The sequence below is a fragment of the Falco rusticolus genome, chromosome 9 (genome assembly GCF_015220075.1).
Source record: "Falco rusticolus isolate bFalRus1 chromosome 9, bFalRus1.pri, whole genome shotgun sequence".
In the NCBI taxonomy this organism is placed as follows: domain Eukaryota; kingdom Metazoa; phylum Chordata; class Aves; order Falconiformes; family Falconidae; genus Falco; species Falco rusticolus.
Window position 1 is genome coordinate 3,943,454 of NC_051195.1, and position 13,323 is coordinate 3,956,776.

The 13,323-nt window shown below is 39.2% G+C and overlaps 2 protein-coding genes across 2 annotated transcripts in view; both read left to right on the forward strand.

Annotated features, from left to right (window-relative positions):
- The first annotated feature begins 2,807 nt into the window (after nucleotides 1–2,807).
- TEX36 (testis expressed 36) lies at nucleotides 2,808–8,402 on the forward strand. Its single transcript, XM_037401068.1, has 4 exons — nucleotides 2,808–3,144; nucleotides 3,959–4,090; nucleotides 6,653–6,733; nucleotides 8,045–8,402. Exons 1-4 carry the CDS (start codon nucleotides 2,968–2,970, stop codon nucleotides 8,291–8,293), a joined length of 639 nt encoding a protein of 212 aa, XP_037256965.1. The 5' UTR covers nucleotides 2,808–2,967; the 3' UTR covers nucleotides 8,294–8,402.
- A 100-nt stretch (nucleotides 8,403–8,502) lies between these two features.
- CTBP2 (C-terminal binding protein 2) overlaps nucleotides 8,503–13,323 on the forward strand; it is a 319,033-nt gene continuing 314,212 nt past the window's right edge. Inside the window, exons 1-2 of the mRNA XM_037401063.1 lie at nucleotides 8,503–8,740; nucleotides 11,232–11,287. The gene's annotated coding sequence lies outside the window, so the exon portion shown is untranslated. The remainder of the gene's footprint in view (nucleotides 8,741–11,231; nucleotides 11,288–13,323) is intronic.

Consider the following 13,323-nt stretch of genomic DNA (forward strand, 5'->3'; position numbering starts at 1 on the left):
GCAAGGGGGCTCTGGCCAATAGGAGAGCGCGGAGGGTGGGGCTAGCGGGCGGGGCGGAGGGTGAGGAGAAGGGTGGCGATGGCGGGCGGTGCGGGGGGTGAGGAGAAGGTGGCGATGGCGGGCGGTGAGGTGCTGGTGTGAGGCTCCCAGCGGGGTGTCCCGCCGCCCAGGGGTGCCGAACCGAAGCGGGTGGTTGTGTTTGGGCTGCACCATTAGCAGCTGGTCTGGTAGCGCCACCGTGTGCACTGCTGGGAGCGTGAGGTGCTGTGGTTTTCAGGGCGTTTGTGTGTGGCGGGGAGCTGGCAGCCCCTGGGGCCTGCTCTGGGGCCCGGTTGTCCCAGCCCTGCCCTGAGACTAGGACTGCTACGCTGCTAACCGCCGTGTTAGGTAGCTTAGGTAAGGAAATGGGCCAGTAGGGCTTTCTGATGGGGTTTACGGAGATGCTGAATAACTCTCAATGAAACCAGTGAAAACTTTGTGACAGGGCACCTTACCTTTAGGGGGATCATGAATGTGTTGTGCTGGCCTCTTGTTCATTAGTTTAATTTGACAAAGGCCTAGCTGTGATGGCGTAAGCAAGTAAATGGTGCCTTGAATAGCGCACAAAGAATTCTTAATGTTTATTGTTACCCTTTTAGACTAGATTGTTTATTCCTCAGGCCATAACAGAGTACAGTTTGTGAGTGGTTGGGAAGTACAAATGTTCTCTGCCTGTCATCATCCCCCTAAACATACATAGCAACAGGGCCAGGGCCTGCCTTTCTTTACCGAGGTACTTTTCTGTCCTGCCACTGATCCTCGCTGAGCTTAGGTGATCCTAGTCATCTTCAAAATCCTTAATTTCTATCAAAGTTGATTGAAAGTGACCTGAAAATCTGAAAATTATTATGGCATCCGAGAATCAGAAAGTGCAGTTGCGTAAACCTTGTTTCCTTTGTGAACCAAGCTGAAATAATCTTACCTATTTTTACTAACACAAAGCATAAGTCTTTTAGCAGTAACAACAATATTATAAATACGGCAACAACTTTGGTATGCAAATAAACATAAAAAATCTATTTAAGAAATACAATTATTTAAGGTAATGTTTTAAAGCAGTTTTAGTCAAGCTTTTATTATATTGGACCTATGCCTACTGCCATTGTGGACTGGCACAACTCTTCCTTAAATGAATTATTTATTCCTTATCTTCCCTTAGAATCTTTTCATGGTGTTGGTAAGGGACCTTTTATATTTCATCCTTAAACTTTCTCAGTTTTACCCATATCTCAATGGAGAACAGCAGTACATACAAAACTTGCAGCCCTTCAGAAAAAAGAGGTTCTAGTGGAGTAATACCTTAAAAGTGCTGCCTGAGTTTGCAGTAAGGAGCACCAATTTACTTAATCTGAAAATTAAGAGAATAGAACGAAAACAAATGACAGGTTCCTCTGCCTGTCACATTCTTTATCCTTCTCTAGTTGTTTCTATCACGGGCTTAAGTCTTAAAAATAGCATGAGTTAACTCCACAGCCTTCTGAGCTGATCCTGGCACATTCAGACATTGGTGCAGTTCATTACAGTCGAGGCTGACGTGACAGTACAATCATGAAAGTATTCCAAAACATGTTGCTCTTAGAGCTTGCTTACAACTGTTGGGTTTTGTTGGGGTTTTTTTTTCTTTAATCAAAATTGCATTATCTGCAACAGCTTATTTTTCATAAACAAGGCTTGCATTAGCCTCTAAATCATCATAAAAGTCAATTTACCTACTTTTGTACTGAAAAGTAACTCAGCATGGCATCATGAATAATGACAAGTTCCAAATAATTGCTCTTATCTGTATTACGAAAAGCTCAACAAGTAGAGAAACAAGTATTTAGGTCATTTAGAAGAAAGCCTTGAAAAATCATGATGTCTGCTAGTGTTCCCAAATATTATACCTGTGTCTGATAGTAGGATGGAAAACTAGATTTTCCTGCAGGAACTTTGCAATTGCACTTTGTAAATGGCTGTGACTGTCTGAATCATTCATACTTAACTAATACAAATACTGTATTTTCTCTTGTTCCATTTGCCAGCGATAGTGTCTGATTCCCACATAAGCTAGCCTTGAATATCAATATACTGGAAATCAGGCTGCTTGCCGTACAAGTGTCATGTTCTTTACAGTCTGTCAAGGCCAAGGAGACAAAGTCTTGGTTTGTGCTTAATTTAGTGAGAAGTTCTGCCTTGTCTCCAGCTTACCCACAGCCTTATTTCACAGTAAGCAAGGGCTTTGTGCCCCAGTTTTTCATTCTGTGAAAGAAGCCTTACATTTCAGTTGGCTCTCCACTTCCTTGTCCATAAAAACCTGTTACAAAATGTTATAAAAAAAAATAATTCTGCTATATCCATCTCGGGGACTATGTCTGTAACACAGATGAACGGACTAGGGATTTTTCTGGCCAGCAGGCAAGTGTAGATGGCATCCCCCCACCCCCATATTCCTTGAGGGACACTGGTGGTGCTGGGTTTCTGCCAGGGCAGTGCTTTCTGGCAGAGCACACTGACAGTGAAATAATATGGGTATTGAGCTGGTGCTCAAACTCAAAGGCAAAAAAAAATACCTTTACAGTGCTGTCAGGTTTTTAAACAAAAATTGCTTGTGTAGGTGATTAAGGTGTGTGTATGTGTAAAGTGATTTTAAGAAGAGCTTGAGGTTACAACTTTAAAACAATATACATAACATCCTTAGTTTTTTCCTCAAAAATGACCCTCCTTTCTTCAGCTATTACCATTATTGTTATATTCACATTATTGTGAAGTGTCATTGCAGTAATTGTGCAGAACTAATTCATTTTTAAATGGAATTCCATTTCTCTCCCACTTTAAGGCAGCATTCCATACTTTTACCAACTCCCCCTGCCCTGGCGGCACAGCAGAGGGATAAGAGTAGCACTGCCTTTGCCTGTCAGGCTGTTCCTCCAGCACCAGAATCACTTAGTGATGCATCATGGCGGGTCTGATGTCACAGCGGGTCTGATGTCACGGTGGGGGGTTCCCCTGGCGCTGCCCCACTTTGTGAGCAGGACAAGCGGCAGCAGCAGGCCAGGGGCCTTGCAGAGCAGAGCCATGCCCAGGGGCAGGGGGCACCGCCCCAGCCAGCAGCACGCTGGAGCATGGGTGAGGGCCGGCCGGGAGCCCCCAGCTCCCCAGGGCTTTTTTAGCCTTAAACACTCGAAAAAGCTTGGGAGGGGTGACTTTGTCTTTAGCCACAAACGCCGTTTCCCGTCCCTGATTTTTAGGAAGAAAATGTGCCCTAGGTATCCGGGGGAAGTAATGCTAAAAGAAACTCTGGCAGGATTTCCCCAACCCCACACACACCCCCCACACCCCCCATTTTTCTAACAGCACTGGAAAGTGTCTTAACTTTATATTTAGCTGATTAACTTCTGAAAATGCTAGCTGACGTTTGCCTGGGTTCTCAGCCTCAAGAGAAATGCTGCCTCTCATGTTTTGGGCCCTGGGCTGGGGTGCCTTGGCGTCCTGGGGCGCTGCGATGTGCACCTGGCATAGGCTGTTCTTCCCTCTCCGAACCCCTGGGCCTAACGTTTCGCTGAGCTGTTCCCAGAAATTTTGTGCTTTCAAACCTATGTGCGACCTTACTATGTACAACAGCATGGGCAAAAAAAAGGTGTTATAGCATATGTGGTTTTGCTAGTTGAATTATCAGCATATAAACAGTTGTCAGAAACTTCCTGGAGAAATAATATTATTGTCCGGTTACTGATCTATGTTGTAAGATTTTTATGGTAGGGATTGTGTTGTATGTGGGAGGCTCCTGATTTTTCCAGAGGCCACTAGGTGCTGCTATAATCCAAATAATAAAAAATAAATGGGAAAATACAATTTTGCCTACATTGGTGATCAGATGTATTTGTTTTTTGTTGTTGTTGGCTTTTTTTCTAAATGGATCACAATTTTCTTTATTTTCTAGTTTTCTCACTCTGGAGCGTGCCAGAGTCAACCTGAGTCACCTACAAGCTCTGCACTAAAACAGGTCCAGGACTCAGAAGCAGCTCAGGGTACTGAGGATAGATTGCCGCTAGCATACAGAGCTCAGGAGCAGGTGAGTTGCTGTGGCAATACAGTCAATTTAAAGAGCTCTCTTTTTGCAAGATATCACTTGCTAAGTTATAAGTAAGAATAGCACTTACAGAGTTAGCAAAGCAGTCATAGCAGACTGGCAGACTTTGTGCCTCAGGGAGTAAAATGATTCCTAGCTGTGTTAAGGAAGAAACAGATTTCACTGTTACTTGGTTGTAATTTTGGATACTCAAAGTCCTGCTGTAGTTATTGCTGATTTCCAGCATCAGTTACTCTTTTATTAGCCGCTCTAGCTGTTCGAAACACATTTGTGCGCCAGAATATATTATGATCTATCTGTCCAAAACCTGTGTGTAAAGCCCTATAAGAACATTTAATTGAAATTTGATGATCTGTTTTGATTTGAATGTCAGAAATCCTATATATTCAGGGATAAGACTTTTTTTGATCATTAAAAAGTTAGAAGCTTCCCATGTGAAATGTTTTTAAGGCTTGCTTAAATATGAGGGGATTTGGGACAATCTTGGAAACAAAATCCAGTATTTTAAAATCAGAAGTATTTAAAATGTTAGAATTTTATAAGCACATTTTTATGTGCTTATTTTATCATCAGACTGAGCTTTGCTTTACCCATCCACTTTGTGCACAGAAGATTTTCTGTTTTCATTTTCTATAAGCATAGCAATTATATTGAGTTCATTTCACAGAGTTTGCTATAATGAAGAGCAGAAATGGGCTGGGAAGGAATATTTAAAAGGGAGGCTTGAGGCTAGTGAAAAGGAGGAGATTATACTGTAACATAAGTATGCATTATGTTGATAGTACATATACCTTTCTGTGGAGCATCTTGCCTTAGCCACTGTCTGAAAAGGTGAACCAGGTCAGATGGATCTTTTATCAACAATAGTAGGACTGTTCACCTGGTTGTTTTTGTCTTGTATTTACCAGCCCTTCACTGTTAAAAACAGTAAGTGGAATTCCTATCTGTCATAAATGAGGAATTACATGAAATCAGTGGTGAGAGTACAAAGATGCGTTAAAGGCTACAACGTGATGTCACAGGAACAATCTGAGGGAGTTTGTTTATGTGACATTTTTAACAAGTGCTGATAAGAGTGTTGGAAGCTCACTGCATGAGAAGCTGGATGTCTCTAATCTCTGTATGAGGGAACTCACTGGCTGTGAGGTTAATTAATTTTCTAAGAAATACATATTGTTTAAGCTTATATTACCTCTCATTTCTTACTTCATGATAGTCCTGTAATTATTCTGTAATAGATTTTTTTTTTAACCATTAGTTAATATGGGGAATCCTTCCAAGAGACAATATTCAATATTTACCATCTTGGTTTTCAATTTTCCTGTAGCATATAAGCACTAGTAATAAACGCTATTCCTAAAATGTTAAGATTGACATGTACTTGCAGTAGGATATTTTACCAAGTCTTACATTTTACTGACTTAGAAGGTACTTATTTTTAAACACATATATGAGAATATATCAATTGAATTTACTTATCCATTAAACTGTAGTCTACTTGAATCTGTATGAGAAAACAAGTGAACTTGTGGTACGTACCTAAAAAGGTAGATAATCTGTCTAGTGTGCCAAATATTTTAAGATATGATCACGCAGCTGACTCCATGCATGCATATTTTGTATTTAGTGATTCTTCTTGCTGGATCAGTCATCCAGTTACATTTATCATTAGAAATTATTCAGATTCACTTACTCTTGAAACACATTTTTTTAAACTGTGTTACATTTAAAACTTGCTCTTCCGTTTGGAGATGAATATATCATAGTTGGAAGATGAAAAATGTATTTCACCACATTAAAAGTAAAAATTGCTAGAGCGTTTACAGAAGAAACATAAAGTTCCCAGCATGAAGCAGGAAAGTTATGCTTGGGGAAGAACAGAGGCAATCTAATAGTCCAGAAGAGTTTGCAATGTTTCAACTTTTAGCTATTGTAATAATATGACAATGATACATAATAAACTTTTAAAAAGTTAAATATGTTAAATTAATTTTAAAATGGTTCTTTTGCAGTTGTCCTTTTTTCTTCTGAAACTCTGGTTTCATTTTAGTGACTGGATGAACATTATGTTAAAGAATGAGATTATAAATTAGTTATGCAATTAATACTTCCTCTACTTCCCCTGCAACAAGCAGTGTACATGACATTCAGTACATAAATCATAGATTAATTCAGTTTTGAGGTCCCTTCTGTAGTTAATTTTAATTAGCTTTAGGCTTACTAGTGAATCAAACAAGGCAATCCTGACATAGATCTAGTATTTTGCTGCTTGCAGACAGAATGTATCATTCTTTATTTGAAAATTCACGCTTTTATATTAATCATATATAGTCAGCAAGTCAAGGGAATGCAAATTCTCCTGATGATTTTGTAAAATTATAATATAATGAGGGTGCAGTTGAAGATTTAATATATGACTTCCGTGTTAGAACACAGGCAGCTGTAGTTTCAGCATCTGTCAGAATATAAGAACTAAGACTAGTGGACTCCAAACAAGGTATGTGAAAATTCATAATTTTTTTTGCTATAATTTCTTCTTTTCAGAGAGCAGTGAACAAAAACTTTCCATTTTCTTCTCATGACAACAGACACTGTCTACAGAATGTAGGAGAGTATTTTGATTTGGTAAGTACCCAGCACTGAGAAGATCAAGCAAGTTCATGTATCTGTCTGCCAGAGATTAAACACGATCTTTTTTCTCTCGTGCAAACTTTATAGATGCTAAAAATTGTGAGAAAAGAAAAATATATACAGCAAAGGAAAACACACTTTTTTTTAGTATAGGGATGGGACTTCCCTGAGGCTGGCACAGCTATACAGCAGCACACACGGTCATTGAAAGTGACAGAATTCAAGGGGAACAAAAACCCGATGATTAGGGCCTCTGACAGGCATTTTCTAGAGATCCTATTTTCTATGTCCTAACATGGTTTTGTAACAAGTTACAGTCCTATTAGTCTGCTAGAAGTGATTTGCCTTGTGATGAACTTTTATAGGGGTGTCAGCCACTCATAATTCACAGCCCCACATATTTGATTCAGACTCATCTTTATCATAAGTTTCACCGAAATCCATAGGGGACAGACAATATATCTCCAGAATGTATTATTTTCCCATCCGCTTCTCTTTATAATATAACTGTTTAAATGTATGTTGCAGAAGCCACAATTTTTAATAGAATTTAAATTGTGTGAGGCTTTGCTGTATGTGCAACAGTTTCACGTTTTTCCACTTTTCTTAGATTGTTGACAGTTTTCTAGGCATTGAAAGAAATAGTGCACTTCACAAGATAATGAATAGAGGAGGAAGCAGCGAATTGTGAAAGTTTGTCTAACTTTGGGCTCTTACAGCTAGGTTTTTTTGATACTCATTATTCACTGACTAACTGCCATTTCTGTGCACTTTGTGCAGTGTCTCATAATTTTACAGATACTGATCAACCATAATTCCAAATAAATTTCCTGCAAGCTATGGAGTGTGAAAATCAGGCTCTGTCTCTTTGTGTTTGGACACACAAGGGATAGCTTTGAAGAATCAGATTTCATGGTCTATCTCAGTTTCTTTCTTGCAGTCTGAACATAAAATTATTAACCTGTTTCTTTGGGTTACTCTGAAGATTAATGTAGCCGAGTATAGCTAAATAGCCTTGAGTATATAGTATGCTACAGAAATGCAAAGTATAAGGGATTTATTAGTACTACGAGGTGGAAGGTCAACACATTTCCCATTATATATGCAACCAGAAATGTCCATACAGGCAAGTCTAATAATATTATTTTTAACTTACTAAAGATCAGCCATGAGTTCTTGAAATCACTGTAGTAACAGCTTTGTTAACTTCCCAGTGGGGTAGTGACTGTTACAAGATTCATCTGTGAAACTGTGATTATAAGTCATATGTTTACATGAATTTTTCTTTTGATTTTTTTTTTCTAGGGTATGGGCCGGAGGAAGGTTGAACCAGAGAGACAGCAACAGAACTCGCAAAACTTCTTCCTATGGGCTCATGACTCCGTTCCTAGCAGCGAGGATGGCTTAACCATTTATCAGACATCATTTGTAAAAGATCAGAATACCAAGAGCCCATTTTGTAGGCGGTATCCGAAACACCACTCAGAAAAATGTGGCACTCACAAACCCCTTCCTGAGAATGAAAAAAACCTGCAGCCAAACAAGTCATCTTAATTATCAAAACACCTTTGTAGCATTATTTATCATCATCTGTGCCTTTTCTTGAGAGTGGAACTACTTGTTACTCAAATGGATGATGAAATAAACATTTGTGTAAAGAGAATGTGGTAGTACAGTTGAGAGTTCATTGAAGTCAACAACCATATGTTACTCTGAAGACGTCACTGAAATTTTTATAGTAATGCAAGAGGAGCATTGTAAGGAAAAGCATGATTGTACATATTTTTAGAAATACCTCTATTAGGAGAACAGAGGTGGTGATTGTACTTGTGTTATTTGATACTGCTTGACCCTCATCTTGATCGAAAAGCTCCTTCAGCTTCCGAATCAGTGGTATGACTGTACCTCGAGCAGCTGATAGCATCTGTGTTGACAGAAGTATATAATGGAACTGGATTCTTGAGGGTTTACCACAACAGGGAGCCAAAACTGTGTGTTCAGGTAAGAGAGACACTTTTCTGAAAGGTTTTGTGGCTATGAAGGTGGGTTACTGGCCATTGCAGACATTAGATAAAAAAGCAGCTGTGCATTAGATTACTGTGCAAAATAACTGTAACATTTGGTTATAACACAGAAGTTGTATAAATGAAGAAAGAAAGGGTGTGGCAAACAATGTTTGCATGCCTGTGTGTGCACTCACAAAATGTGAGTGTACATGCGGAAGCGTCATTCATGGCAGTAAGGGGAAAAAAAAAGGTCAAGGTGAAAGTGGAAGGCTGCATGAAAGTTTGAGTTTGAGATGAACTGGATCTCAAAAGAACTCATGATTTTATAGTGCCATGTCCCTAATGAAGTGAATTCAGAACCAATCCTCTAAGCACTCTGCTCCCAGAATCTTACTGGCTGTATGATATGGAAGGCATTAGAGTCAAAACTCCAAATACTGTGTTTTCCTCTTCTGGATCATTTCCATTAGTATGAATAAAATAATAAACCAAACTGTGTGTCTTAAAATACACTGAAAGTAAACTTGTTGCTATGCAAAATAATGTTGACTAGAAAAATTTAAGCATAAGTTTGTGGGATAATTTCCCTTTGTTTACAAGATAAATGGAAAAATAAAGCCTCAACCCTTCCCATTCCCTGCACTGTAAGAGATGCCTTGAAAATGATCTATGTTAAAAATTATTTCTTCCTTTGAGTGAACAGATAGATATTTTTGCATCAGCATGCAATGGCTGACCTTTTTGTGTGCCATCCAGATAGATGGTACTAGCATATTTCCCTGAACACGTAACAATTTTATTAGGACATGCTGAAATAATAAACTGGTTTTTTTATGAAGTTCTCTCTACTAAAGTTCTTGGGGTGCTGCACAATATGTAGAAATGCAAAACATTAATGAACAACGTAAAAACAGATAAAAAGCCAAGTAACATAGTGTTATTAAAAAGAATTATTTTTTTCTCAAAGTAAAGACAGCCTGCCTGACAACTCTAGAGTCAGAATTTCCGTAGCCGTAGCCAACAATTTCATCTCCAAATTGATTCAAAACTAAAGTGTGTGCAAATCACATGGTAAGTGAAGTACCCCCTGCTGTTTGGCATACTCAAGAGGGCAATCTTGGACCTACATCAGAAGGAAGAAACACATTCTTGCTACATTATAGTAATGTTTATCTGTGGTTTAGCATTACAACTGGATATGGTGAAATAAATTATTGGAGTTTGTTATGCCTTAAAACACCAATAGAAAGATTCCAGACTTCTTTTTTTCCCTTCACATTTTGACTCACACACACACACACTCACACATATATATATAAAAAATTATTTTTTTTTTAAGTAACTGGATTAATACATGTTCTCAACTACATTGTGATGGAGATTCCAGAGGAGAAAATAGAGAGATCATAAAACCTCTATACACACTGAAATACACTGTGCTGGGTTGAACCAAACAGGTGATTCCCACATATCTTGTGCTGTGTCTGTTTCTTGGGTAAACAGCATGAGATACAATACATTGAATTTCAAAATGAACTATAACGCCCCTGATGAATTCTAGAAAGTCATAGGCTTGTGTACTTTGGATAGAAACCATCAGTTTTGTTTAAACTTGCAATAATTATGTCTCTGAGAAGAAGACCTGTTGAGTTAAAGTATTTTTGCAATATGTTTTTTTTTCCTCCTTGGAGGATGGAAGAGAGGGGAGGAGGGCTGGCAACTCCCAGAAAGGTTTCCGAGTTGGTGCAAGGAAGTGATCCCAGCTGGTAGTTATTTAGGATCAGATGGGTGGAGGTAAGCTCAGCAGAATGAGCGCACTGTGGGCTAATTCAGCCAAATACTGTTTTGGAGAAGTAGAGGTTATACCCTAGGTGGTGTGATAAAGATGGACTTTTTTTGCTTGTTTTATTTAAAAAAACCCCACAAAACCACAAAACACCCCAAGCAAGTTTGTAACAAAATTTCCTTGAACAGTATTATCAACAATTTGAAAACAGCCAAAATCTCTTTACAGAAACAACTGGCTTTGTAATATAACCCTTTTGAATGAGCAGGTATTGTTGCCCTCTGTTTTTTCCCAAGTCTGCATCAGTTTAGGGACTGTCTATACAGCTGTCTTAAGAAGTCACTTCTGTGTTTGTTTAAAAGTGTTTTAGTATCTTAGCTAAATTCACAGAACACAAGTGAAATTGATCAAAAAAAAAACAACCAAGGGGCTGGGCAGATGGCTGCAAGTTTCTTTGATTTAATGAGTTGCTACTCATCAGCTGAACCCCACAACAGGCTCAGGCTGGTCATTAATACGGTTGAGCTGAAGAGTAGCAGCTTTGTCATTTGACTTTCCATACCCAGCTTGCTTCTTGGGTCACATCAGTTTGGCTGCATTGGAATATAGCCTTATGCTTGTGTCTGCATGGTTATGTCCATTTGTTCAAGGTGTGTTTGTTTGGTTTTTTCTTTTTGCTGCCCTGGTTGCTGATAACTAGATCTGAGAAAACAGTCTCTCTCAAAGCTGCTGTCTCTTGGACCACATGGCCTGCTGGTAAGCTAGATGTCAAGCTTTTATAGCTGTTTCATTTATGAAATGTTGTGATCTATGAAATGCTTTTCATAGTCATTTTGACCCTCATAGACAAACTATTGTTGTTTGATAGCAGATTGGTTCTGGTACAATAGGAGGCAAGATTTAACTTTTGCATTTTGTTTACTTGGTGTCTAAAGAGATGCTTAAAGCCTGAAGTGCCTGGCCTGTGGGGATGGTTGGGTGGAAGGGGAGTGCTGCTGCTCATGGGGTGAGTAATTCAGTGGGGATGCAGCAGCTTGACTTCCAAGTCATCTACTGCTAATCTAACCACTCAGTGTTCATAATCTAATCACTCTGTGTAGCTGAAATGTTTCTTAGCGGGTACTCTCAAGGTTAGTCTGAGTGAAGTAACTTGATATAAATGTTGCACTGAAGATGAGCCCATTTTGTTCCCTGGGCTACACAGTAGTAATACTGTTGGAGATCTGTCTAAACTCAAAACTGGTGCTGATTTATTTACAGTGATGTAGTTCAAAATATTAAGCTTCTATAAATGTTCTTATACTGGTTTAACTTCTCCCTATCTGAGCAAAATACTGCTATAGCTGTTCAACTGTTGCTAATGTTGAACCAAAAATATAGGCCTGTATCTAATAGAAATGTTTATGTTGGTACAGTGGCTGTGCTGGTTGACAAGAAATAAAGTATCTGAAATAAGTAGAAACTTCAGATTAGGCTCTTCTATCTTTAAGACACAGTCTGCAACTTTTCTTTTTTTTTTTTTTTTTCTTATTGTGCCTTAACCTCTCCCTTTCTGCTGCTACATTATCTAATGAGCATTAGATGGCAAATACAGAGACCTATTCCACTCTGGAGTGGGAAAGGACTATATAGAGCTGCCTCATCCCAAATTTCTTGTTTTATGCCTGCCTCCCCAACAAAGTTGAGTTGTTAATAATGAGTTGTTAAAACATTACCTCTGCAATATCTAATTAAAGGGAAGCCTATTCAACAGGGAAGTAATCCTAACTGACCTTAATTTGGATGTATGGCAACAGTGGGTGTGAGCGAACCATTAAAGCACCCAATTTATGATTCAGGTAGGCAGCTGTTTAGCATTTATGAAAAGCACATTATCAGCTTGCTCTCTTGTCTGATCATGGTTTGTGATACTTCAGTATATTCACCTGAAAGTGAAATATCTCAAATCATCGTTTCTTAGATGTGGTGTACAGAAAGAAGAGTAGTTTGAAATAGGTAAGTTTCAGCCAAAGAATCAAAGAAGTGCTGCTCAGAGGGGACCTCTGGGACATGTGTAGTTCAGTTTCCCACTCAGGCCAGACTTGTCAGCACAGGATCAGCTCAGCCTTAGCCCTTAGCTTTGTTGACCTGAGTCTAGAAAGTCTTCAAAGAGGGAGCTTGCACAACCTGTGCAGGTAACCTGTTCCAGCACTACACTGCAGTGCAAGAGAACAGTATTTTCCTAATATCCATCCTGAACTTCCCAGTCTGCTCTCTGTGACCACTCCCTCTTGGTGTGTCATCGGACACTACCAAAAAGTTTGACTGCATCCCCTTTGCAACTGTTTCTCAGATAGCCACAGACCTGCCTTAGCCTCATCTTCACCAGACCAAACAAACCCGTTTCTTCACAAGTCACTTGCCTCAGACCATCTTACTTTTTGCTGGCTCCTCTCCTGTTTCTCTGTGGCCCAAAGGTGGTCACAGAATCCCAGGTTCAGCCTACAATACCGAAGGAATAATGACATCTCTCAGCCTGCTCATGGGAAGGGATTCTCAAAAGCCTTAATCTCTCCTGAAGCCAATGAACTGAAATCATGTGGACAGCCTGTAAACCAGGGTTTTAAAATAAAACAGCTGGGTAAGCCTCTGTTTTCTCCTTCCTTTTGAGATTATGCAGCTAATTCTATATGTATCAAAAGTGGAAGCTGTGTAGAATTTGCAGAGACTGTATATATTTGAACTCCTGTTAATCTGGTGGCAGATGCTAGAGATACCCAAGTCCCAGAAGTCTTCCACAAGTGCTTAAAATG

What these genes read in the sequence shown, in the direction of transcription:
- TEX36 (XM_037401068.1), top strand. Translation starts at nt 2,968, where the DNA reads ATGCATCATGGCGGGTCTGATGTCACAGCGGGTCTGATGTCACGGTGG. An exon ending in AGCAGCACGCTGGAGCATGG is followed by an intron (nt 3,145 to 3,958) that starts GTGAGGGCCGGC and finishes TTTATTTTCTAG; the next exon opens with TTTTCTCACTCTGGAGCGTG. An exon ending in TAGGAGAGTATTTTGATTTG is followed by an intron (nt 6,734 to 8,044) that starts GTAAGTACCCAG and finishes TTTTTTTTCTAG; the next exon opens with GGTATGGGCCGGAGGAAGGT.